The following is a 27,052-nucleotide window of genomic DNA, read 5'->3' as shown; positions in this document are numbered from 1 at the left end:
AGTTCAGTCAAGTCTAGAGCTCTTCTGTCTTCTGGAGCCCTCTTTCAAGGACGGTCAAAGAGCGCTCAAGAGCCAAGAAATCCAGGACCGGCCGGGGGCAAGAGAGGCACCTGAGTCTCTACCTTAAGGTCCCGCGGCTGGAGGAGGAGGCCTTTCCTCCACACGGAGACCTGGCTGGCTGGGAGTCCTAGGGGCAGTCGAGTGAGAGCGGGTGGGTTTGGAAGGAGAGGCTAGAAGGCAGGGGGGTCGCGGGGTGGACGCGCTAGCCCCTGCTCGGCGGCGACCTCTTCCACCTGCACCCCGCGAACCCTGGCTTTTCCAAGTTCAAATCTCCAAAGCGACCACCCCAGCGTCACGCAGCAGCCAAGCCGGGACCGGGGCTGTGTTCCCGCGACCTGAGCAGTCCCCGGGAGCCGGGGCGCAGTCAGCGTCGAGGTGGGGCCTGGGGGGAAGGACCCCGTAGGGGCCGGGACACCGCTCGGCGCTCCTCCCGGGGCCGCCCCCAGCGCCGCGGGCCGCGGAGGAGGAGCCGCGCCCGGCCCGGCGTCGCCCTGGCTCCTCCTCCCCGCGCGGGCCTGGCCCTTCCTCCCCGGCGTCCAAAGCTCCGGGTGGCCGCGGCCGAGCGGGGAGCCGAGCGCGCTGGGCGCGGCTGTCCCGCTGCCGCCGCCTCCAAGCCCTGAGTGCGCCCGCGACCATGGTCCCCGCGGCGGCGCCGGGCGCTTGAGCCCCGGAACGCGGTAAGCGAGGATCCCGCTCCCGGGGTCCCCGGCCCCGCGGCCTGGGGGTGCGCGGAGGCCTCACGCCGCCCCCGCGCCGTCGGCAGGGCCCTGCGCGCCCAGGGCGGACCCCGCACCGGGACGGGCTGGGGCTTCCCCTTCGGGGCCCGAGCGGGAGCTGTCCCTGCGCGCGGGGCGCCCCCGGGGGACAAGGCGGGGAGGGGGCGGCTTCACGGGCTGGAGGAGGGGCCGGTCCTGGAGGCGCGGGCTGCGCTGCCGGGGGGCGGGCCCGCGGGCGGGGAGGATGCGCGCCGCAGCCCCCGAGAGCCGCGCTTTTGTACGCGCTGGCTCCTTACATATGGAAATGACGCTCGCGCCGGTCCCCAGTCGCGTCCTTTTGAAGGACGCTAGCCGGGAACCACGGCGCCGGCTGCGAAGTATTGTCCCGCTTCTTGAGCCCTAACAAAGCGTCCTCCTTCGCTTTGCAGAGCACTGGAGGCGGGCGGCCGGCGGTGCGGGCGCAACGGAGAGGCCGCCAGAAGGTAGGCGAGGACGGCGGGGGCCGAGGCGGCGTGCCGCCTGGGGACACAATGGGGTGTTTGAGGTTTCTGGGGGTGCAACGGGCAGACAGGTCGGAGACGCATCGGCATCACAGGTTGCCCGGGGATTCGGGCGGCGCGCTCGCGCCCCCCACCCCCCCCCCCCCCGGCCGCACCTCCGCCTCTCCGCCCAGCTGCGCTGCTGGGTCTGGGCTGCTCCGCCGCCCCCGCGGTCCCGGCCCGCCAGCGGCGGCTGAAAGCCGCTTCTGTGTGTAGACCCAGGAGCGGACTTGACCCCGGGAGGGAGCAGAAAGGGTGGTGGTGCTGTTGCCTTGTGCCACCAAGGCAGCCTCGTGATGGAGCCGCGGAAGAGAAACCTGTCTGGGGAAGCCCGAGATGATAAGCCTGGGCTGTCTGAGCAGCGGAGAGCTGTTTGGGGCCCTTAAAGGGGGGCATCTCAGAAGGCGGAGGCGGGGGGAACTCATATAGCAAGACTTTCCCAGTGCAGTGAGCAAAAACTAAGGAGAAAAGGACCAAATGACACGCGGTTGTTGCCTGAAAGCCTTGATCGCCAGACCAGTGGAGTGGAAATGTGGCGTGCTGCGGGAGAAGCTTCCAGGATTCCCAATGCTGGGCTTCTGCGACTACCACACCGGTCCCTGACAAAAGGACAAAGCTGATGGAAACACTTGACTGCAGAAGGCTCTTTCTGTGAAGTTGAGAGACACAGAAAGAGGCGTTTTCCTAGTCCCAGCCCTGACAAACCGGGGTCAAGGAGCACAGAAAATTGGGGGTGTAAAGATTGCTCTACCCTGTACCTTGTTTCGACAACTTAGCTGTTATGAGAACCGGGCCTTCTTTACTCAACAGGGGCAGCGGAATTCCTGAGGTGGACTTGCCATACAACTTAACTCTTAATTTATGAAATCAAATCAGATAGCCTAGTTGTCTTTTGTGACTGCCATAGTATCTTTTTAGGATTAAAATCCTGGTAAAGTCCATACCGGCATATGAGCCGAGCTCCTGAGGCCATGGAGGATTTCTCAGTGGGGCTCCCTTTAATAGCTTGACAGAAATTTATGTCTGCTTGTTTCCTGAGGCTTGCCATTCTACAAGGAAATATATTTTTCCTGTGTCAGCTTAATTTTGTCTTGAATCTTCTCTAGTGGCTAGCATATTAGTGGATGACCTGAAATATTGGCAGATAACTGGCTCTGGAGTTGGGGTGGGGAGGGGGGTTGTGATTTCCAGACTGTGTGTAAAAGTAACGTTACAGGCTGGCAGAGAAGCAGTTTGTTGTCTCTTCAGCTGTTGTCAGTGTTCTTGGGGAGGTGAAGTGAACTCCTGGGGAGTTCGTTTACAGATTTATTTTCACCTGTTCCCTGGTGATTCTGCAGGGGAAACCATTCTGAACTGCAGTAGAGATAAAGGGAAGGACTTATAGATGTTCCAAATGGGTCGGGCATCAATAAAGATATAGCCAAGGCAGGAGAAGGCTTTACAGGGGCAGTGGAAAGAACGCCATCAGAGGCACAGTCTTCACATTTAAAAATGTCAAGGATCAGTCATTTTAATAGGCACTTGCGCAGAATGGCCTGGTTTCTTTCTTCATCTTTTTTCACTTTAGATATGCGATGACCCTTCGTATCAAACGATGTTGACTGTCACAGAGTGGGAGAAGAGGGCCCCAGTGAATTCTGAACAGCCAACCTTAATTTAATGGGCAATATTCTTATCATAAGTCAAATGTTAAAATAAATTGTTTTAAATGTCACTGCAAATGACTTTCTAAACTAACATTTCACCAGTCTTGATGCTTCCATTTTGTGTTGATAATGAAAATACATTTTATCAGTCTCACGTTGATAAAGGGTTGGCAAGTTAGCTGGATTCAAGCAGCCTAAAGCCTTTTCAGGAGGTTTATTTTTATAGATGCCAATTCATCTGTAAGCCAATAAATTATGTGGTTTGAATTCTGGCTATTGAGCTTACATCTGTTGGGCAGGAACTTGTGGAGAAACCAAGGCTTGCAAAAAGATGTTTTTCTCTTATTTATAAATAAAATAGAATTTTAAAAAGATTATGGGAATATGCAAGTGAGCAACTTTTTTTTTAAATTAGGACACTTCTTTGTTGCAATGTATATCAGCAGTTAATCATTTATTGAAGCTTTGGAATGGAACAGTTACAAAGTATTTATGTCCTACCATTCACATAAGATACAAAGTTGAGAAAACATTGTTTATAGGTGGGAAAAGAAATTCTCGGGGGGGGGGGGGGGACTGTGCCCCTAGCTGCAGGCATTCTGAATTAATTCCAGTAAATATGGCTCAAGGAGTGCAAGTGGTTATGAGCAGTCTCTTTTAAGAAAGTAACAAACATGGAGCTCTGTTTTCTGCTTCTATAATTTTACTTAGTAGCTGATTACAGGTTATTGACTCCACAATGTGCGAGGCTAATGATTTTTTTCCTCCAGCTACCCTGAGTTAACTACTTGATTGGTAATCCACCTCACTGTTAGGTTTAACAAAAGCTTGGGTTTGGCACATGGTTCAGGATAGTCACATACTAAAACTTTTTTTTAACGTTTTAGAATAAATGCTAGGAGAACGTCCTTGGTTAAATTTTTTAATAGTGTAGTTAACCAAGGTAGTTATTGTCTTTCAAATAAGTGTGATGTCATTTTTGTTTCTGTGTAGTGGCATTTAAACTTTTATGTTTAAAGATACTGTTGTATCTTTATCCCGTGACTTTATTCCTGGTGATACTCGGGTACCTGTGGTATCCAGCTAGGAATGAGGTACTGTCAGAGCCGAGAGGAGGCTACCTGACAGGAGTCGTTGTGATGAGCAGCTGTGGTTTCTGGCAGAAATATCCTATATAGATATGTAAATAGTCGCTTTTTCTATTAAGCTTTCGCTCAACTTGAATTTATTCTTGTCACTATTTCGTTTTATACTGAAATGAATCCAAATGTTAAGAATGGAAATCTTTGTAATTAGAGTGGTTGCAAAAAGAAAAAAAAAGAGAGAGAAGAAAAAGAAACATTTTAATTTGATCATTGGCATTATGAGGCTCCGACTTGCCAAATGGTGAAAGCTAATGGCGTGAATGAAAAGTGAATGAAAAGAGTTTTTCCATGTTGACCACTTTAGTTATAAAGTAACTAAATTAGTCACTTGGTGGTCACTGCCTGGTCTGTGGATCCCCAGCAGCTATGTCTGAACACAAACCTAAAAGTATCTATTGTGATACCCAAGGAAAGCGGCTGAGCCAAGAGGGGCATCCAGACATTCCACATAGCTGTTCAGCTGCTGGACCATCTGGAGGGAAATAAAAGGCCTGGACTAGGGGCTCTGGCATTGTGCTCATTTATTATTTGGTTTTCCCTTGCCAGACTTTGTCCCTTTTTCACTCCCTCTGGCCCAGAACAGACGTCCCCTTTGGCTGGGATGTCATTCTTACAAGCTCCTTTCTGTACCCTGCATGCCGGAAAGTTCAGAAGTTCGCATAGCCACTTCATGGTGGCCTTATGTTGGGGACTTCATTATTCCAGCGGCTCCTCACCTGTGTGTTTCCCAGTTCCAGGTGGCGCTGATTTCGCTGATCAGCCGGGGTTGCTGAGTAGCACACAGTAGCACAGACTGTGATGGACATCCCCGTCCTGGTCTACGCATTTTGGCAGCCTTGTTTTGAGTTATTTGGAGGGAAAACGCTCCAAATAGTTCTCATTATGGGTGCTTATTGGGTGGTAAATGTTTTGATAAATGGCTCTGTGCATCTGCCTCTTATTTAACCGTCCCTAGTTAGAACTCCCAAATACTGCCCACTCTGGCCCTTCTATTCCAGAGGAACTGTGAAGGCTTCTGTCAGTGTGATGGGGAAGGTAGCAGGTGAAGAGAGGCCTCGGCTTGGCCAGGGTGGGGGGGGGGGGCTTTATAAAACTGGAATTTTTCTTTGTGATTTGAAGGAGGGTTTGTCACTCAAAACCCAATGTTCTTCATCTCTGAGGAAGATTTCTATCACTGGTGGGTGTCCATTAGTCTTTAACTCTGGAAAGCACTGATGGCACAGATTAGACATACTTGAATATTTTGAGGGAGTAATTTAACAATGATCAATTTCTGGACCAGGCCTGCTGTTGGAAAATACGGGGCTCTTCCGATCATTTTTATTAAAAAAAAAATATATATATATATATAATTATATATATATAATTATATATATATATTTCCTCCTTGCCCTAAATTCCAAAGCTGCTTTGGAAAAAAAGAGTGCTTATTCCGTATATCTCTAGTGCCTTATAGGCTCTAATTATTCAATAAACGGATTAGAGCTGTAGGCAGGGAGAATCCCCACCCTTCCCCCCACTCCGACTGGGAGGAGTTTGTGGCCATCAGGTTTTCCTGGTACTCAGAGTCTAGCTGATTAACACATGAAGGTGGAGATAAGGGATTTGACGTGATGTCCTTTCAGTCGTCCTGTTCCTGTGTTCTGTGTGCACGCATAGCCCTGAGAGAGGGTCTGATTTAGAGTCAGACCAGAATTCAGATCTCAGTTCCACCCCCGTATTAGCACTCTCTCCTTGGACAAGTTGCTTCATTTCACCAAGCCCCAATGTTTACATCTTAAATGGGAATGTGAGGTCTACTTTAAAGAATTAGAAGGATTAAATGAGCTCATTTATGTAAAGTACTCAGCATAGGCCAGACTTCTAGTAGATAACAAGAAGTTAAAAAAAAAAGTTTCATCTTAAGTCCCAACTGTATTTCAGCCTTTCTGCTCTTGTTTGATGTTAAATTTATCAGTAATCTGCCTTTAAAGATGGAGGTAGCCCTGAGCCATACCCGTTGCCCCGTTAGTAGTATAATATTGTTTATAGTCCTGCTCCCTGCCCTGTGCGTTCTCGCTGTCTGGAAGGCACTCTGCAGCTTCTGCTCTGCTCCTTGAAGGCAGATCCATCATTGGTTGACTTGTAAGTTACCTTTCTTCAGTTTATTCTTCCTTGGTCAGTTGTTTCTATTTTCATGGTTGCTTTCTCAATTCCCCTCTTGTATCAACTTTCTCTGGGCTTATCCTGTCACTTGCTTGCCCTCTTTAACCCCCAGGATAGCCCTTCTAGATGGGTATTATTATTCCCATTTTATAAACAAGGGGACTTGGAAAGTGTTTTAGTACCGACTCTCCTCCAAAGTCACATCCTATAACCGCCCCCCCCCCCAAACAACAACAACAACAACAAAAAACCCAAATGCAGCTGAAGTTTATGACTCCATTGGCTTAATCACTAACTCCTTAATCCAACTCCAGATGGTTCTGGATGCTATAGTTTGGGAGGAGGTCCTGGCTTCTACTTCTGCGTAGGTACATCTAAGACTGAAAATGCCTTTGAAGAACGCGTTGGATGGGGGAAGGAGAGGTGTGCTTTTGGAAGAAATAGGCATTTCAAAGTCTTCCTGTGCTCATTATGTCACTCTCATCCAGGGGAAGTTTCCGCTCAAGGGATCTCCCTACACTAAGTCAGTCCTTGGTGTTTACTGAGTCTCTGGTGTGAGGAACAGACTGTACTATGCATTTGGGGGAGGATATAAAAGAAATGAGTTGTGGACCTTGTCCTGAAGGAAATTTCTGCCAAGCAGGGGGAAAAAATTCTTGCACATGAAATTACTCATGAACATTTGGGGGATAATATCAACCAGTAAAAAGGCATTCTGTGCCAAACGAGATCTGACAACTTGTCACCATATGCAACACCGTTTGGATGTTTCCGTATGCTCATTTGTTCCTCAGAGTTGGGACTGTTTTCCCGCTTCAGTCAAAAGAATGTTTTCCAAATCACAGTGTCTTGGGAAGAAGGAAGATGAAATAAAGAGATTTAAAAAAAAAAAAAGTGAAAGAGATTTGCTTTAGCAAAAGTCCAAATGACCTCCGGAAGACAGGGCATGATAGCTTATCAGATTCACAGCTGTGGATAAGTAAGATAGGATTTCTCAGTGTGTTAGGAGTTTTATGCCCCTCTTTCATTGGTCTAAATGAACCAATCCCCATGCCTTAAAAATAGTTTAAAAAAGAGGAAATGTTAGAATTCTTTCGCTTTTGAGGTTTTTTTTTTTTTTTTAAATAAGCAAAATCAAGTGAAAGCAGAATAGACTGCCTTTTATGACATTAGTCAGATTGTAGCCCGGGTAGGGGTACTGAAGAGGTATGAAAGCCCCGAAAACTCCAGAGCACCCAGGGGCGGGGGGGGGGGGGGGGGCGGGGTGTGGTTCTCAGCTCTCAGCCGACAGCAAACGGGCTGGCTGACTGTAAGTGAATCTCAGGAGCCAGGCATTGGCCTTGTCTAAATCCCTAACTTTGGTGGCTTTGCATTAACACCTTGGTGTTTCTTTTCTGGCGCTCTCATGTTTATATAGCACTCTCAACTTAATTGTGAAAACATTTGCATGGTGATTAGTTAACCCAACAGACCAACTCTGGGAAGACAGCCAGAGCCAGCAGCACCTTAGTAATAGAAAAGCTGATAATTAGGAGAAGAACCCCCATCTCACCGCCTCACCCCCAACACACACACCCAGAGCAGCAGCCTGGACATAAGTGGTGCTCCTTTGCTTTAAGGAGTGACCTCAGTGAAAACCGAGGAGTGGTTGAGCTATTTGAATCCACCTTGAGTCCATCCAGTTCTGCTGAAACTCTTGGGATGGTCACGGCTCTGTGTGAGCTCGTGCTGTTCTGGACAGCTGTCTGTGGGGGAGAGAGAGCAGCACTGATGGGTCCTGGGAGCCTCTCTCATTTTCAGTTCTGGCCACATTCCACACCTGAACTTGTACATTGCCCGTGTTTCCCATCTGCTCTATGAACAAACATCACCTCTAAGTTAGAGAGTTCTCTTACTCAGGGCTTTTATTAGTTAAAGGTGCTGCTTTTAAAACTAGAGTGAGGATTGCCAGGGGCTGGGGAAGGGGGTGGTGGGACGTGGCTCTGCAGAGGGTATAGTTTCCACTGTGCAAGATGAAACCATGCCAGAAGTCTGCTGTGCAGCGGTGCACATAGAGTGAAGAAGGCTGTCCTGTACACGTAAAATTTTAAATAAAGTTTTGTTAGACTAGACGTCCTGTTATGTCTTTTTTAGCGTAGTAAAAAACGTAATGGCAAGATAAGAATATTTTTGCAAGTGCTGCTTTTTATGGTCCTGGGGCTGGTTCTGAGAGCCTGGTTTCAGATGGCTGAGGTCACCGTCTTGAGGGCGATGTTGTGTTTGGCTTCCATTGCATCCGGGTGAGGGTAGCTTCTGATGGGCTCATTTCAGGCTTTCATTGGAAGCCCCACCACGTTAAAAATGAATTATTGTGCCAGCAACCCCACTCCCGAAGATTTGACTGTTAATATATGAGGGACTGAGAATTTAATGATGTATATTTTTAGCAGAAGTGATTCTGAGTTAATCCTGAGTCCACATTTCCACTGATCCCACAGAAGGTGGAGAAATGGGGTTGGAAGGATGGAAGACAGATGAACCAGGTGTGCAGACAGGAGGTGGTCTGGATGGGGGAGGCTCCCTGACACTGTAGGATTCGTGTGGTCTGCGGCTCCTCTGAACCTCCCCATCTGAAAGCTGGGAGTAGTGTTTTCCCCTTTCTCTAGGCAACTAGGCATTACCTAAAACTCCCGGGGGCTAAAGTGAGCTTCAGGGAATACTCTTCCCATCACACCTTAAGTAATTGCTCCAAGGAAGTTAATTGCACTGCTTTTTGAGGAACTTGTGTAAAAGGCATTGTGCCTCCTGTAAACAGGGAGGTGGTTTGCCTGGCGCCTCTCTGGCTGCTTGCCTGCAGGCTGACTATGGTGGGGGGCATCTAGGCTCAACGAAGGGGAACTAGATAGCCCCATCCCAGGAGTGGGGTGCGACATCTGGGCAGGTGGTCCACAGCTCGCCGATTTACGTGGAAGCTGTGGGTACTACCGGTTAGTTGGAAAGGACTGAGTGTCCGGGGTGGACTTTCACTGTAAGTCCAGGGCCAGACGAGCTGATAGAGAACTGCTTTCGGTCTTGAGTTTGGGACCGGCCGCTCGCCCAAGGACCAGGCAGGAGAGGAGACCCCCTCCTTCTGGTCACGCTACCCCGCATGACCGAACCTGTGGCTGGGGCCCTGGTGGCAGTGGCCATGGAAGCTCAACTGGCCAGGGCTGGCTCCAGGAGAGCCCCGCAATCTCGCTGGGGGGAGGCGGGGAGGGGCGGCGGGGTACAGCATCGCCTCTCCTGCCGGCTTCCACCAAGGTCCCAGTCGGCCAGCCCCGGGGGCTGCCACGACCCCCCTTGTCTCTGTCCCACACAGGTGAGCGCCGTGGGCTATGGGATGGATGAGGTGGAACAGGACCAGCATGAGGCCCGACTCAAGGAGCTGTTCGACAGTTTTGACACCACGGGCACCGGGTCCCTGGGGCAGGAAGAACTCACCGACCTTTGCCACATGTTGAGCTTGGAGGAGGTGGCCCCGGTGCTCCAGGAGACGCTGCTTCAGGACAACCTCTTGGGCAGGGTAAGGTCTGGGGAAGAAGGCAGGCGGATGGAAGTGGGTGCGGCTTCTGTGGGGAGGGGGGCTGGGTAGGGGGAGAGCACGTGTGGCGACCTGCCTCTCACATCCTGGCTGTGTGTGCCCGGAGCTGTTAACCTGATAAACAGAAAGAGAAAATATAATGGGCGGGACCAGCAGTGTGGTTTGCTATGGAGGGCCTGCTCGAATCTGTGCTCTGGAGTGTACGTGTGCCCAGAGCATCTTAGATGAAGGGAGGAAAAGAGGCAATAGGAGCTCATTTTCCAACTCTTGTTCATGGTGGATCATTCTGTGGACTTAGCATTCATCATCACGGGGGCAGAGGGAGGGGACCGAGGTTTCCCTTGAAGAACAGGAAAACAGAGTTAAGAAAATTGCTACTCACAGGATGAACAGTTTGCTGCTCTGACTTTTACTCCCAATAAAGCTATTTCTTGTGCAGATTGCTTCTAGGGTGAAGGATTAATTAAACCTTTCACCTGGGAAATATGACAGGAGGGTTAGTAAATACAGGGCAGGTTCATTTAAAACCCAGCACGACTTCAGTAGGGATATGCGAGTGTGTGCTGGTGGTAACTTCTGCATTTGACAACAAATAGTCCTGTGGTCCCCACAAACCAAGTCACAGGAATGAGTACAGGGTGGGAAGGGGCCTTTTTAACTCCTACTGTTAGTGGGAAGGGTGCTCGATCTGTCTCAACCTCCCATTGCCTTCAGTTTTCATAATTCTAATTAAGAGCATCATTTGTACGGCTTTGAGTTGAGTCTTGCTGTTGGTTGTTAGAATGGATGAGGGGGAAAATGGCGAACGCTTTCTGAGCTCTGCTGTTATCATCGATGACACTTCGTGGACAATGGTTTTTATCACATGGTGCAAACTGAGGAAGGAGTTGTGAAATTCAACTTTATTCTGGTGACTGAATTTCCTTTTCTTCATTTCATTTTCACTGACTTTGAGTTGACAATTTGGTTAAGTGACCTCAGAGACAGTACCATGTATTGGCTGTCTGCGACACGAGACAGGAGTAGCGATTATCCTGAAATTACTGTACAAAGGATGCTGTTCTCAGGGGCTTGGCACTATGAATGTCGTGGCCAACAGGGCTTCCTCTTAAAGAAAAACAAATGTGAGGTGTTTTACAAAACTGGAACCATTCTTGGTCACTCTGGGAGTGGGGACTAGCTCTTGTGGACTCTAAAAAGTGCTGGAAACCTTGTTTCGGAAGCCTTAGCAATGAGAGGTTTGAGGATGAAGTCATTTGCCCCCACCCCCACCCCCCACGTAATGTAATGCTTTCAGATGTGTTTTTGTTCTGTCTCAATCCCGGACACCTTGGGGACCCAGGGGAGTCAGGGGAGCCGAGTTTCCCACTGTGGTCCTGGGGGAAAAGGCGGAGTATTAAGAGTGGATATGTTGTTTCAAGGCTGATGAAAGCCTGGGAAGAGCTGGTACAACCTGAGGCTTCCTCGGGACGTTGTCTCCAAGTCCGCGTAAATACACAGCCCTCTGTTAACAGACCGAGACTTGGCAGCGCGTTCACATTTTCCCTCTCCAGATGTTGCCCATGTTCGCACGCTGCCCCCCCCCCCAACCATTCGGCAAACTAAAGCAGGGGAACAGTTATCGATTGATTTGTTAACGACTTGACACTATCAGCCTGCTTTTTCCGTTTGCTATTTGCCTATGAATAATGAATACCTAAGTGGTCTAGAGCCTGATATTTACTTAGTGAGCCAGTGATAAAAGTTAAATAGATAGATGCATGTTGATTTCATGTGGGAGGTCCCTGGGGACTGTCTGGAGAGCAGGGTTGGCATGAATTAATGCACTCCTGTTCGATTTGCATTTTTTATGAAACTGAAATTATTCTCCTCAGATGATCACATAAACTTGGCCATATGTTGGTAAGATACTCTATATGGTCTATAATTTTAAATTATAAGGAAAAAAATTCCTTACACTTTACTGAGGAATTCTAAGCGGTAACACATTCTTGATCTATTAGTATGGAGCTTAAGTTGTAAAATTATATGTTGTTTCCAATGCCAGTCACCTTTGTTCTCTTTAGATGGTATTTATAGAAAAACTTGTATGGGTTTGCAGTTTGGTTTCATAAATAAGGAGAAGAAAATAGTAGCATGACAAATCTCAATATATTCAACTATTCAGTAATTCAACAAATACATAATGAAGGGTCCCGCATGTCAGGCTTTCTGTTAGTCTGTGGAGGTGCAACTTACTTATGTTTGTCATAGACTAAGGTTTTCCACTAAATTGGCTTTTGGGTACAGTAGTATCCAACAGCTTCCTGGAGGCTTAGGGTTTAATTGTATCTTTAAGTATTAATGAGTATAATTTCTAAATGAAACAAAACTTCCCAAGTTTACCCTTGTTGGAATCAGGCTGAATTAATCATTTTTTTCTTGAAAAAGAAATAAAAGGCATTGCCCTCCTCAATAAGAAAATGAATATTTTCTGTTTTTTAATTTCCAAATCCATCTGTAAAACTTCCTGGGTTTTTGGGTTTTTTTTAAGGTCTAATGTTTCTTTTGACAGTTGTTGAGAAAGGTAACTGAAATTGACTCATTGACTCGCCATTTTCATGCATTTTACTCCTAGGCCATCTACCCCCAAATCAGGTTTCTTTTTCCTTTCTTTCTTTCTTTCTTTTTTTTACTTAAAAAAGTTTTTTTTTTTACTTAAAAAAACCCAATTATTTATTTATTTGACAGAGAGGGATCACAAGTAGGCAGAGAGGCAGGCAGAGGTGCGGTGTGGGGGGGGGGGAAGCAGACTCCCTGCTGAGCAGAGAGCTGGATGCGTGGCTTGATCCCAGGACCCTGGAATCATGACCTGAGCTGAAGGCAGAGGCTTTAACCCACTGAGCCACCCAGACGCCCCCCACCCCAATTGGTTTCAATTCATCTCTCTGATCTGGCTTTATAACTTGAAGTCATATTCCCCTGAGTATGGTGCTCACTAGTTAAGGATTTGAAATGCCTGAAGATTGTGGATCACTGATTTGAAAGAAGCAGGACAACAGTGGGTGTTTCCTGCTGGTTATCAAAAGAGCTCTATCCATATCTTTGTCCTCAGTTAAGCACCTGTCAGGTGGGTGGGATTCCAAGACCCAGGGACTCCTGAAGACACTGAAGAACTTTTAGTCTGGTCAGCTAATGTTTACCTGCAGCCGAATAGTCCCTTTGTTTGTTTGTTTGTTTGTTTTAAAGGTTTTATGTATTTGAGAAAGAGGGCATGGGTGGGAGAGTTCGAGCCTGGGAGGGGAGGAGCAGAGGGAAAGGGAGAAGCAGATTCCCTGCTGGGGAGCCCAGCCTGGGGCTCTGCCCCAGGACCCCGAGATCACGACCCCAGCTGAAGGCACAAGCCCAACTGTCTGAGCACCCAGGCATCCCCAGCTGAACAGCCCTGAGAGCAGATACTACAAACATATAAGAAAACATAACAGCATTAGCTCTTTTATGGAACCAAGTTTTCATCTAAGCAACTGATATTGGTCCTAGTGCTTCCTCTTTTTTGTCTTTTATTTTTGTTATTTTTTTAAAAATTCAAATTAGTTAATATATAATGTGTATTATTAGCTTCAGGGTAGAGTTTGGGCTGCTTCAGTTGCATGTAACACCCAGGGCTCATCATATCACGTGCCCCTCTTAATGCCCATCCCCCTGTTACCCCATAACCCACCCACTTCCCCTCCCGAGGCCCTGTTTGTTCCCTATAGTTAAGAGTCTCTTATGGTTTGTCTCTCTCTCTGTTTTTATTTTATTTTTCCTTCCCTTCCCCTCTGTTCATCTGCTTTGTCTCTTAAATGTGTCTTTTAAATTAAATGTTGTCATATGCCTCTCTCTTTTATTAGAAATTAGGACATAACTATGATAGTCTACCTTGGTTTTACTGAAGCTGTCGTATCAGTTTTAAAAAATGCATTTTCCTTTACTTGAGGAATATAGCAACTTTGAGATATAACAGCTCCCTGAGATTCTAAGGAGTTTCCTTGCTGTGCTCTTTGATGGGAATCTGGATGCTGAGGTGCTCCATGCCCTTGGCACGGGTTAGAATCTGAACAAGCCACCTGGTAGCAGAACCCACAGCTGACTTCCAAAGAGTCCCATAGGTGTGTGGACTTTGGTCATCAAAGGCACTTTGGAATTTTTGGTGTTAAAATCTTATAGCTTTACAAATATATGATTTAGCTCACTTTTCCTACCTTTCATTTTAAAGTGCTTGGGAGTTCTTTTATGAATATCGTGATTAATTTCATATGGTGGATTTGTTTATTTGTTTCCAGTTCCCTAAAAGCTTTTTAAGATTTCTTTCTCTTATACATATTTTAACCCTTTGAAAAGTAAATCAGAAGTACAGAAGTACTTTCTGGTTGTGATTATCTGGGCTTGTTCTCCATGTGCAAAATTGTGCTTGATCATCAAATAGTGTCTATTTACAACTACCCCACGTTCATGCTTCTGTTTCGTAGTATTGATCTGAGGCTTTTTAAATGCATTGGAGGAAATGGTGGCAAGCATTTCTCATTGCATCTCTTATTCAATGTCTGAAAGTTGCTGTATCTTACTGTTTAGCCACCATAGTTTAACCTGAAATGGGGAGGGGAGTATTATCTCATTCCCATTTGGTCTTGTGACTCTGTAAACCATCACTCCCTTCCTTTACAACAGTATCCATTGGGGTTGACTTGAACTCCGAAGGGCCAGTGGTTCTCAGTTACAGACAAGAAGACATTCTTAAAAAAAAAAAAAAAAAAAAAAGTCATTTTGACTACGAGGCTGCAAGACTTGCTTCTACTCTGTATTAATACTTTGTTGTCAAACTCATTGCAAAATTAACTTCGATTTTGCATGCTGCAAACCTCGAGCCTCTTAGAACTATTGAGTCTAATGGGAAGCCAGAGCAAGGGGAGGGCTGGAGGTGGGAACAAGTGCGGAAAGGCTGTTCTCTCCTACCTGCTTGATTTCAGTGATGACTGCCTCTTTCTCTGGAGAAAGTATAGTCCAGACCGCCAGTTTGATTTCTGCAGTATCCCACTGATTCTCTTATGAGTAGCTTCTTGTTTGGACAGAGGGGACTTACAATTCTTTAGTGTCCATCACGGAGTTTAGACTTCAGTGTTCATCTGTATGACAGAGAAACCTTGGAACCCAGAATTGGAAAAGTACATTGGCCTCTCCAACTCATTTCAGGCAGCAGCAGGATAGGAACCCAAATTCTCCATCCTTGAATTTGAGTGCATGTCTTCACAGCCTCCTCAGACTCCAGATATAGGCAAGAAAGGATCTCATTCTCCACACCCCACCCCCACCCACACCCCCATCACCGCTAGCACCACATCAAGACAGTATAGGATTAGAGCACAGTCTTTGAAGTCAGCCCCAGATTCAAGTACTGATTCTTGCCGTTTTTTAGCCCTATGGGCATGTTATCTTAAGTAGTCTGAGCCTCAATTTCCTCATCTGTAAAATGGGAAAAATAATACCCTCTTTACAAATTTTTTAATTAAGATTTTACTTATTTATTTGACAGAGAGACAGCGAGAGAGAGAACACAGGCAGGGGGAGTGGGAGAGGGAGAAGCAGACTTCCCGCTGAGCAGGGAACTGACCCCCCAATGCAGGGCTGACCCCAGGACCCTGGGATCATGACCTAGGCTGAAGGCAGAGGCTTAACGAATAAGCCACCCAGGCGCCCCTCTTTACGAGATTGTGATGAGGGTTGAATTGGATTGTGTGTGTCAAAGACTTATCCTAGAGCCAGGCACACAGGTCACTACCATGTTCTAGGTCGGCCTGTATGCTTCTCTCCTCCCTCCCTCCCTTACATACCCAGAATGGGTCTTTGATAAATAGTGGCTTCCCAGTAATGATTTCCTGAGAAAGCTCCTAGGCGTGGAGAATGGATTTGCTAGAAATTCTCTTGTGTGGCCGTGGTTTGCATCTGTTTCCATCTGTAGGCAGGGCTCCTTGGCTCACTCTTGGAGTACGCCCTCAAACGTTTGCTCTAGGTTTGGACTCACCTTTGCCTCTCTTCACATTGTCTGCAGTAAATGACTACAATAACCTGAGTGTGTTACTTAGAATCAGACATTTCACAACGATGTCTTTCATTATGAAACTGTGTCTCTTTATCTGTATCCTTTCTCTTTTGCATAATGCTGTGCACATCATTTTTCTGCACGGTGACCTTCTGGAAATTTCCAATTTTCTCTTCCCGTGGCAGCTACCCCTTCATGTGTGGAGTGTTCTTTCATCGATTTCCCTTTGTATTAGGAGATCCGAACCTCCTTGGTGTGGTGATAGTTACGCAGGCCTTTGTCTCGTTTAATAAGATCACTTGGTTGAACACTTGGCTTGAGCCTCTCATCCTGGGGCTGTTTGAAGTGCTGCCTGCACACATGTGGAAACTCTGTATTTCATCTCCATGATTGCAGGAGACAATTTTATGCAACGTTAAGTTCCTTATTCTACTTCCTGTTACAGGGTTTGTGTGTGTGTGTGCATGTGTGGTTTGAAGTAACATTTGTTTCTTACGCCATGCTTACTTTCTTTCTTCAGAAAGGCAAATTGTGTTTCTAAAAAAGCATTCGAATAAAATGTGGAGAGGAAAGATGATGAGGTAAATTTCTATTAGGCGGGGTGACACATGACAAAAAATCAGACTTGACTGGTCTTCTGTTAATTTAGTTTAAATGTCATGTGTGTTTTTAGTCCGTCAGGTAATTTTCCCATTGCTGCAAACTGCCCTTTGAGGCATACAAGATAGAGGAATGCTTGTAAAATGAATGGCAGCAATTATTATTCAAATGAGGGGGTACCAACCCGGGGAAGCACAGCTTGGAGGCTTGTTACCGCATGAGATTTAATTGGATTGTATATTTGTGAAGATTTCTAAATTTTAACATAAGGCAACAGCAAAGCTCCCTTGGAGGAGAAAAATGGTACTTAAAAATTCCAGTTACTGAGCTTAGTGAGCCCACTGGTGCACATTTCTTCACAATAGAGGGCATTTATTAACGTTTGGGTTCTGGGATGTGCCCTCAGGGGCTTTTCCACCACATCAGTATTCATGAGCATTGTCAGAAAATGGCAGTCACCTGCCTCTATGAGCGAATTATCTTCTTGGAAGATGCAGAATTTACTGTTCTTTAAAGCGGAGGTGTGCCTTTGCAGAAGGAAAAATAAACATCAGTTTAAGACTTAACGACAGTTGTTTTGATCAGTTTGCCATGTTTTCATTTTGGGATTTTTGGATGTGCGTGTGTGTATGTGTGTGTGTTGAAGAGGTCCTTCAGATAGGCACTGTTGGATTATGAAGAACCTCTGAGTTCATCATGTCTAGTCTTTTACGGACCCTTTTCCTTTAAAAAAAAAAAATGTGGCCCATCTAATAGGTCCATTTTGGAAACGGTGTAGCTCTGCCTGGGAATATCTTCGTGAAGCCAAATGTCCTGAAACTGCCCCATGAGTTTCTTTTTTTTTTTTTTTTTTTTAAACATTTATTTGACAGAGACAGATCACAAGTAGATAGAGAGGCAGGCAGAGAGAGAGAGAGGGAAGCAGGCTCCCTTCTGAGCAGAGAGCCCTATGTGGGACTTGATCCCAGGACCCCGAGATCATGACCTGAGCCGAAGGCAGCGGCTTAACCCACTGAGCCACCCAGGCGCCCCTGCCCCAAGAGTTTCAAAGCTCTCACCAGACCCTACCTTCTAGGTGCCATCCGCGTTCCTCTCTTCTGCCCTCCCACAGTTAAGATTCTCTTTCTGCTCTTTTACTCCCTGTCGTCCCAGCATGTTGCTTTAGTGGGGTTTGTGTCGAGGATCTGACCACCAGGAGGGCCACAGGGATTTCCTGAGATGTCAGACCAGCAGTGAAGGCTGTCTGGGGCGGGCAGGGCTGCCGGGCTTTGAGTCCAGTCAGAAGTCCTGGGTTCTGCAGGTAACCCCAAGGTTTCAAGACGTGAGGCCCCCATCAAGGCACATGTCTTCTTCATGCTCTGTCTCCTCAGTTCTACGGGGAGATGCCTGCCTTGACCGACTCCCGTGGATGTTGTGAGATCCAAATGACCAAATGCCTGGGCAAGACTGAACCAGAAATAATAACACCTGGTTCCTCTCGTGTGATCCAGGACCCACATTTCATTCAATTTTCTAATAATTGGATCTCTTACCCCATTTAGTGACAGTCTTAAAAAAAAGAGTTAACCAATGGGGATTACAAACATTTTATTAAAGTTTTACCCTACCAAAGAGGATATGACACAAAATAAGGTTATTCACAATCATGTAAAATCTTCTTGGTCTGTCAGTTACTCATCTGTGTTGTAAGAGCAGTTCTCTCAGGATTTACTTCGTGGCACATAATCCTTGCCTCAGCACTAAACAAGCCCATTAGGTTTTCGACACCATGGCTTTTTAAACAGTTGGTATAGTTTTTAAAACCAGGTGTTTTAAGTGTAAAAATAGTACTGTATTTTGCCTTGAGGGAAGAGAGTTCATGTCTTTTTATTCAATCCCAAGATGTCAGTCGTTACTTCTTGGAGTGGTTACCCCGGAGTACTCCTGTCTCTTGTTCGCTGCTTCTCATCTGTGGTGGGTGGGGAAGCAGGACAACAGAGCTACTAATAAATCAGGTAAAGTGACATAAATAGTTCCTGAGCTGCTTGTGGGCATTTTCTGTGAGAAGAGTGTGTGGGCTTTCTAGCACCTTCCTCAGCTCTGGACACCACTTGTTTGTGTTCTAGTTGTCTGCTCTTGCGTTGTGTGATAAGCAGTCTCTGTATAAATGAGGCTTTACTGGCTCAGAGGCTGGTGTGTTTCTAGGAGGCCTAAATGTCCCTCAGATGTGGTATAATGAAGTCTTAAAAGTTGAATGGGATTAACGCCCAGAGTGTAGGTACCTTGGTCATTTTTCAGGGTAAGATTGAGGTCCATAGACTCCTGGGCGACCTTCACGGCTCATACTCACTGAATTGAGCTATGTCAGGACTAGATTCAGAAGGGCTCTTTTTGGTAGCCTCTGCCAAAGCTTAGGCCTTTAGAAGACTCAGCAGAGGCCCATGAGTGAAGTGTAAAAGACTCGGAAGTTTTCAAAGCTAGTTACCTTCCTTTTGAAATAGGATCCCCTTTCTGTCCAGCTCACAGCTGGGAAGGAGAGACGGAGTTTTCCTTCAGGCCCTTCCCATCAGTATCCTACAAGCAGAGAAACCCCTGAACTGAGGTCCCTAAACACAGCACGCTGGATACATCTTTCTGATGGGGGGCACCTGTCCAGGTCTCGGTGGGGAGGCAAGATCCTGGCTGTCATCCCGCCCCGTGGCCGTCCTGGTTACTCTCAAGGCTTTGCTTGAAAATGTGGCTGTCTCTCTGTACAAGTCGAGGAAGCAGTCATGCCATATACCGATTGGTAGTAACTAGCATTTACCTATCGGTAATTAACTACCAAGTGGCTTTACTACCACTTGCTGAGTACCTGCCAAGTCCCTGGAAATTCTAGACACCTTGTGTAACTCTCCTTTGGATTTCTTCCTGCCGCTGTGAGGGAGGTGTTGTTACAGATCACATGAAATACGTGTCGTACTCTTGACACGGTGGGTGCCCGGGCTCCCTGTGCTGTCTCTGGTAGATGTGCCCTGTGGTGGCATGATCTCCATCACTGTTGTTCGCTAGGATAGTGCCTGGCCCATAGCAGCTGCCCCATAGATATTTGTTGGATGGATCATAAAAATTGTTAGAGGTGGGGCGCCTGAGTGGCTCAGTGGGTTAAAGCCTCTGCCTTCGGCTCAGGTCATGATCTCAGGGTCCTGGGATCGAGCCCCACATTGGGCTCTCTGCTCAGCAGGGAGCCTGACTCCCCCTCTTTCTCTGCCTGCCTCTCTGCCTACTTGTGATCTGTCTGTCAAATAAATAAAATGTTGTAAAAAAATTAAAAAAAAATTGTTAGAGGTCCCCATTTTTACACCTGAGCAAGCTAAAGCGCAGAAAGGGTTAGTTGTTGAGCTCAGCGGGAAGGCGGTGGCTGGGGCAGGGTCTGATCCTGGACCCAGCTGGCTCCAGCGCTGAGCCTGTGCTCCTAACCATCCTACTGCCCACCCTGAGGGGAAAGGATGGTTCTAGTCGGCAGTGGTAAATGCCTGGCAAGTGTCCGAGATGGGAGAGCCCTTGGGTATGTGCTGTTTGTGGACTGCTGGTGCTGGGGAGACTGCCTTGCCCTTGGAAACAGGAGCCAGGATGCCCCAGTGCCTGAAGTCCATGCTCAGACTTTGGGCCAGCAGCAGGACTTGGCCCTCTTCCCTCCTGCAGGCTCCGTAGTCATTTGTCCCTTTCAGTCTCTTAACCTTCTGTTGACTGCTGGGCCCTGGCTCTCTAGTAGATTAGTAGATGCCCTGCCTCCCTTGATGGGGTGCCCTTTTTTTTTTTTTTTCTTTAAGTGGGAGAGGAGGAGGGCAGGGGCAGAGGGAGAAGAACAAAGAGACTTCCAAACAGACCATCCTCTGAGCATAGAGCCTTACACGGGGCTTGATCCCACGACCCTGAGATCCTGACCTGAGCTGAAACCAAGAGTCGGATGCCCAACCCACTGAGCCGCCCAGGCACCCCTGCCTTGGTAGATTTCTGCTCTGTCTCCAGAGAGTATGCTGCTTTTGAGTCTCTACTGGCTAAAGGAACATGATTTTAGAAAGTAATTGTAAGAGATGAAAATGGATGCGGTAGAAAAAGCACATGTGCTTGGGGAGAATGTGGTGAATGGCAAGCATACACAATTTTATGACATAGGAACCTGGATGGACTTCTCTCCCTCGCATCGATTTGCATGGATGAGACACGCTTTCCGTTCTCCACCGTGTAGGTAACTGACGAGGTTTGCTGCTTTTCCCCGTGTAATCTGGCAGTGTCACAGTCAGCTATGTTCCAGCTTCTAGGCAGTATTTTATAATGACGTCCAGAGAGACCCACAGCAGCACGAACATCAAATCGACGGACTTCTGTATAAATATACGGGCTTCGGTATAAATAGGTGCCCCGTTATCGAACGAGAAGGAATACCATCTTTTCCTTCTGTCCCATGGTGAGGTCACATAAATTTAAGTTACAGAAGAATACACTTGGCCATAAAGAAAATCATTTTACCCCTTCAGCCACAGCAATATCCCAATTCTGAGTATTTCATCCTTCTATCAAGGTAATTGTGTGTTTAAAAATTCAAGAAAATGCTTCCCAAGGTTCTTTTATTCTTCGTGTTTGCTATTGATTTCTTTTTGTTTATAGAATCACAGGGGCCTTGGGTGATAAATATTATATACCTGCCTCAGGCAAGACTATACTCAAGTCATCCTGAACTGGTTGCTGTTCTCCTCTAGAATGTCTGAAGAGATGAAAGCATCCCGGGGGCATTGTTACAATGGATCATTTCCTTGGGGAGTTTTTCCTAAAATCTCACCTAACCTCTTTATCTTGTGGTCTTGTTCAGAAAAATAAAAGGAGTTCAAAACACATCTTTTCCTGAGTTTATAAAGAGGGTTTTGCTCTATAGCTTTCCCCCTCAGGGTTGAGTAAATATTGGTGTTGACGTTAGTGTTTATGATGCTGGGGTGTCAAATGATCAGCGCACTTTGCCTTCAGTGCTCTACAGAAATGAAGGAAAGGGGACAAAAGCAAGTTATGACTCACTTCGAGGCTGTCAGGATGCTACCTAATGGTTCTGGTACCTTGAAGATGGATTTACTTCCTTAAGGCTGTGGAAACTATTTTGAATTTATTTTTTGCTGTTTATTTTTAGGTACATTTTGACCAATTTAAAGAAGCATTAATACTGATCTTGTCTAGAACTCTGTCAAATGAAGAGCACTTTCAAGAACCAGGTAAGGGCACTCACTCACTTTTCTTCTGTACATTCCCCTTTAAAAATTGTCCAGGGAAGAATTCAGGGACCTTGAAGCATGTCTATGAAAGCTTGGGTGTCTGCCTTTTACAGATTGAATAGTTATTTTCAGTGACTTGTCTTCTGATATTATCCTAAAAGCCTTGCAGCTGTTGAACACTAAAATGAGGCTTCCCTACCACAACAGTGTATTATGGAAGAAATAATTGGATTGTTCCTAGGCAATATGTCAGATGGAGCGCCTGTAACTCATTCCCGGAATGAGCAGAGTGAAGGCGGACCGTACCTCCTTCATCCTACTTCCTGTGTTCATGGAAGGATCTGATTTGGGGGGGGGGGGGGATTTTGCCTGAAAGAAGAGTCGTCAATCTAAAGATAATCTTATTTAGTCCTGGTAGGTGGATAACTCTCTGCTATAGACATTATCGCATTATATCGTAATTGATAATATCTGTCTCCAGCGGTAGTTCTTATGGACCATGTTGTTCACTTTCGTATTTTCAGTGTCTAGGAGAATGCTTCACACATAGTAAATATTCAACGAATGTTAAAAAAATAAAGGACTTAACGTTACACTTCACTGATCTTTTCGAAAGCACCATAGATTATAAGACATCATTATTTTATGTATCTCTGTAAAGAAACATCTTTTGCCAGTATATTAGTAAAACACCATTGATTGTAAGACTTACCCCTAAAGTCAGTGTTCAAATGTGTGTGGGGGAGGGTGTCTGTGTATGTGTGTGTGTTGTGTGTGTGTGTCTGTCTGTCTGTCTGTCAGTCATAGGATCAGTGAAATATGGTGAATATTTAAAGGAAAGTCTGAACAGGGTTGATATTTGTATCATAATACAGTCCAGTTTTATCAAATCATTGGTTGTCAGATTTGGCTAGGGGTTGGCTATAAGGGAGCATGAGGGGATTTTGGTGGTGATGAAACTGTTTCATATCTTGATGGAGGTGGTTGTTAGAGATACTATGAGTTTTTCCAATCCGTAGAATTGTATGCTGAAAGTGAAAGGCTGTGTGAATTCCACCTCTATAAACCCGCTTTTAGAAAAGATAACATAAAAATATAATCCAGTTTTTGAGATTGAGGAGAACTCATTAACGTTTTGTCACTACAATGACTCATTCAGTGTGACCTATTTCAATAAAGCACAGATGGGAACTTTCATTTCTTCACTGGCGATCTAGTTCTTCACTGTACCTTCTGGAATGGTCAAGATTGGTGTCGTATGTAAGAACATTGCATTTAGCAGTGTTTTGGACCCCAGACTGAAGTTCCTCTTTCTGCCTATCGTCGCCAGCTCTAAGAAGGTTATCATCAACTCTGAGGCTTGCCAGCGCTCTCTAGAAGCCCACAGTGAGCCTGTGGGGGAGTTATTGCCTTCTGGAGATTTTCCAGACCACTAATAGAATTTCTGTAGATAACCACTGCTGGAACATTCTGGGCTTCTGTTCTTCCGGGGGGGGGGGGGTCCTCACATTTTGTTGGTATTTTTACTTATTTAAGGTTGTCTTTCATCTCGATAACAATAGGGCAAGATCCTAGGGACCTGAGTAGAGCTAGGGACCTGACATCTCCATATTTTAGTTCATGAGAGCCTCCGTAACCTCAGAATCCAGTTTGCTGCTCTTCTGTGTTGATCCCGTGCCTTTATGTGGGTTTGGAATGGGCAGTCCTGCCAGCAGTCCACATGATCTCAGTGCTGCTCTTTCCTCGAAACCTGTATGGTCACCTGCCAGAAGAAGGTCATACTAAGTGTGCCAGTTTATGGTGACCCCAGATGTGAAGGGTACCTCCTAGAGCTGCTTGGTGTTGGGATCTAAATAATAGGATGGGGAAGGTAGGCAAAGGCTGGCTGAGCTTGGTCATAGCCGGGAAGTAACATTTACAAATCTGGCTCCAGATGGTGGGCTTGGAGTTATGGGTGTGCCCCACTGCTGTGCAGGTCGAGACCATAATTTGGACAAGTCTTCCAGGAGAACACACAGAAGGGGTTTCATCATGTCGCTGTGTGCTCCGTCCTTTGGGGAAGCTGCAGCAGACCTTTGGGAGAGAGCCGTCCCAAATCAGCAGGATGAAGTAGCCGAGCACCTCTCGAGAGCATTTTGTACAGCATTTGTGGCCCCCCCCACCCCCAATGCCTGGCCTGCAGGATCAAAGCTAAGATTGAGCCAGCGCCTTAAAGAGTGTTTGATCTCCTCGGAGCCAGTGAGTCAGCCCTGCCTCCCACACTCCCCGCTTTGTGCCCAAGCATCTCTGCTTTTTCTGTCCCTGGCCCATCTCGCTCTGGCCCCTCCAGTTGTTCCTGGGGATCACACAGTCCGTTCCACTGCAGCATCCTCCCACCCACTCGAAAATGTGATTCAGCCCCCACAGGCTGACTGGCTTGGCAGGCAAGTGACAGAGAAAGAAGGTTCAGGACTCAAATGTCATATCGGGAGTCCACCTGAGGTCACCCCCTTCTTCCTCTGTATGAAGATGCCTGTCCCCTAAATCCTAGACCATCTCCCTGTAGGGCTGGAGAGAATGCTGACATTTTCCCCATGAGCCCACCGAGGCCCAAAGAGACACATGGCTTCATCGAAGTCTCACAGAGTGCGGCAGAGGGGGTCGCTGCCGCTGTGTAACCGGTGGGGGGTGGGGGGGGGCTTCTCCTCTCGAGGAAGCTCTGGTTTAAGAATGTCAACCCCCAGATGGATGAACTGGGGGGCAGACCCAGTCCTCAGTCCATGCATCCCAGCCCCAAGGATTCTGACAATTGGCCCGAGTCAGCAGGAAGGACTGAAAAGAGCAAGTTTCACCTGATCATTAGTGACAGGAATGCCTGTGTCTGCAGCATTCTTTGGCTTTTCAGCACTTAATTCATCTTGTACCATAAGGGCCAGACCTGTGGTATTTTTGTCTTGTCTTTTGAAATCAATCAATGGACCAACTAGACTTTGAGAGCAAAGACTGCCCTTCAACTGTGCAAGGTGACTGAAAAAACAGGGCCACAGTGCACTGCCTTTGAAACGGAATGGGTCACAGATGGATATTTTGTAACACCTGAGATTTTTTTTCATTAAAAATACCGGATGCAGTACCAGACTATAATATAGAAAGCCCAGCTTGATATGGTGGAAAGGCCTTCAAGCCAGGAATTACAAAATACCAGCTCTGCCCCTCTACTTGGGTGGCCTTCTACGTCACCACCTCTGTGGTCTTCAGTCATCTCAAATGTGAAAGAGGTTGTACTGGAAGATACTTAAAATCTGTTCAGCTCCAGGATTCAGTCATGTCACTCTGAATCTCTAAATGACATCTAAATTCGTGAAAATGACTAACTTTGTGTTTCTGCCAGATTCTACCTAACATAAACTGACACTGTGAAGTTCTGCTTGCTCAGGACAAATACCTAGCGGACCTCATGCTTTCATGTTCCTCTAATAAAAGACAGTTATATATAAATTAAACAAAAACAAACCTCTATTAGAATTTGAGAGGATGGGCGCCTGGATGGCTCAGTCAGTTAAGTGTCTGAGTCTTGGTTTCTGCTCAGGTCATGATCTCAGGGTGGTGAGATCGAGCCCCATGTCAGGCTCTAGGCTGGGCATGGAGCCTGCTTAAGATTTTTTTCTCTCCCTCTCTCTGCCTCTTCTCTCTCTCCCTCTAAAGAAAGAAAGAAGAAAAAAAAAAAAAGAATTTGAGAGGAGATGGAATTAAGTCATTATTTCATAGACTTGGGATCTGCCATTTATAATTTCTCTGAGGTACAATTTCTTTATTTTTAAAATTAGTGTGATGATTTTTCATACTAGATGATTTTCAGCATCTGTTTTACTCTGATAATTTATAATTCTAAGACTCTTAGAGAAGAGATTTTTCCCTAAAAACAACAACAACAAAATGAAAAATGCTGATATTGAGATAGGGACAGAAAAATGGGTTAAGTTGTAGGGAATTATTTGCAGATTCCTAATTGATTAACACCAGTGACTAATTCCTTCATATCTACGTGCACAATTTAATTTTTAAACTATTTTCCCCGAATAAGAGAGGGACAAAAGCTTAATTATTGGTTATTCAATTTGCTCTGGCTTTGGATTATAGGATTTTTGTAATGGAAATGCCGGCATGGGCTCTACGCTGTATGCTATCAACGTACCGTCTGGGTCTGTTCTCCAGAGATTTTATCCTTGTTTGATGCATCTTGCATTAGATTTCTGTTCAGTAGTAGATGTTAGCATAGAAAGGAAGATGTTAGCAAAGAAAGGAAGCCCTTTCTTTCCCCGATATGCTTAGTGTAAAAATCTTCCCTTTGTTTACCTGGGGAGGGAAAGCTCAGATCTGCAAAAGCGAAATCATGAAGAAAATAAGACTCTGCGTGGTTTTGGTGCAGCCAACTCTTTGTTTTTTTAGATAATATTCCTAATTCCAGGGGCTGCCCTAGTTTAACTATTTTTCTTATATCTTGAGGAAGCTATAATAATAAACAGTTATCTTTTCATTCACTCACCAAGTTTGCAGTGAAGCAGGTCTTATGGTCAGGCATCGGGCTGGAGGTGGTGTTTGCCATTGTATTCAGAGGCGTTGGGCCGGGCACCGAAGTCTGGCCGAGGGCCCTGTTTTTAGGAGATGAACACAACACACAAATGGCCCAAGAGTTGGGTTCTGTTGTGCTCTGTCTGGTTGAGTCAAGTAAGTAAGAACTTGGTTCCCTGTTCCCATGTTGTGTATGAAGACCAGAACAATGGGGAACCGGAACATTTTTTCTAAAAGTTAAAAGCAAAAAAAATCACCACACTACCGTCAAAAAAGGAGTGAGGAGTCACTTCCTAACGTCAGGGGAAGTTGGAAACACTCACGCCCACTGCGAGTCACATAAAATGATAGGACCTTCTTGGAATTATGTGAAACAATGAATGGGCACCAGAAACTATAAAAATGCCTTTGGCTAATCAATGCAGCTTGCAGATTTTATGCCATGGAAATATTTATGGACGTGCACAAAGATGTGTGTTTAAGGATAGTCATTTGAAATAGAGGAAAAATATATATCAAGCATGAATATTTGATAATGTATCGTTAGACAAATTGTGATGTGTCTGTAATCAAAGAATAAATAGCAATTCAAATGTGCCAGAGAAGAATGCTTGTGATGATTTTACTAAGAATGCTTGCTATGATGATCTTGCATGTGCTTTATTTTCACTAAGGGCAGGAAGGCATTTTTTTTTAAAAAACTACATATGTTGTGCAAAAAACCCAAAATACTCCTGTGAACAAAACCATGGACTCAGGAGTTGTGCCAGTGTTGTAAGTTTGTGTCTGCTCCAGAGTTGGAGAAGGCTTC

General features: G+C 46.1%; 1 protein-coding gene across 7 annotated transcripts in view; it reads left to right on the top strand.

The window, feature by feature from the left end:
- The first annotated feature begins 583 nt into the window (after nt 1-583).
- NIN (ninein) overlaps nt 584-27,052 on the top strand; it is a 99,382-nt gene continuing 72,913 nt past the window's right edge. For all 7 annotated transcript variants that reach the window (XM_046008168.1, XM_046008167.1, XM_046008173.1 and 4 more), the window contains exons 1-4: nt 584-737; nt 1,205-1,258; nt 9,589-9,792; nt 21,609-21,690. In XM_046008168.1, the coding sequence (XP_045864124.1) occupies nt 9,610-9,792; nt 21,609-21,690 (265 nt within the window). In that variant the 5' untranslated portion in view covers nt 584-737; nt 1,205-1,258; nt 9,589-9,609. The remainder of the gene's footprint in view (nt 738-1,204; nt 1,259-9,588; nt 9,793-21,608; nt 21,691-27,052) is intronic.

Source organism: Meles meles, chromosome 6 (genome assembly GCF_922984935.1).
Source record: "Meles meles chromosome 6, mMelMel3.1 paternal haplotype, whole genome shotgun sequence".
NCBI lineage: Eukaryota > Metazoa > Chordata > Mammalia > Carnivora > Mustelidae > Meles > Meles meles.
Note: the sequence above shows the minus strand (reverse complement) of the source record. Positions and strands in the feature narration are given on the sequence as shown.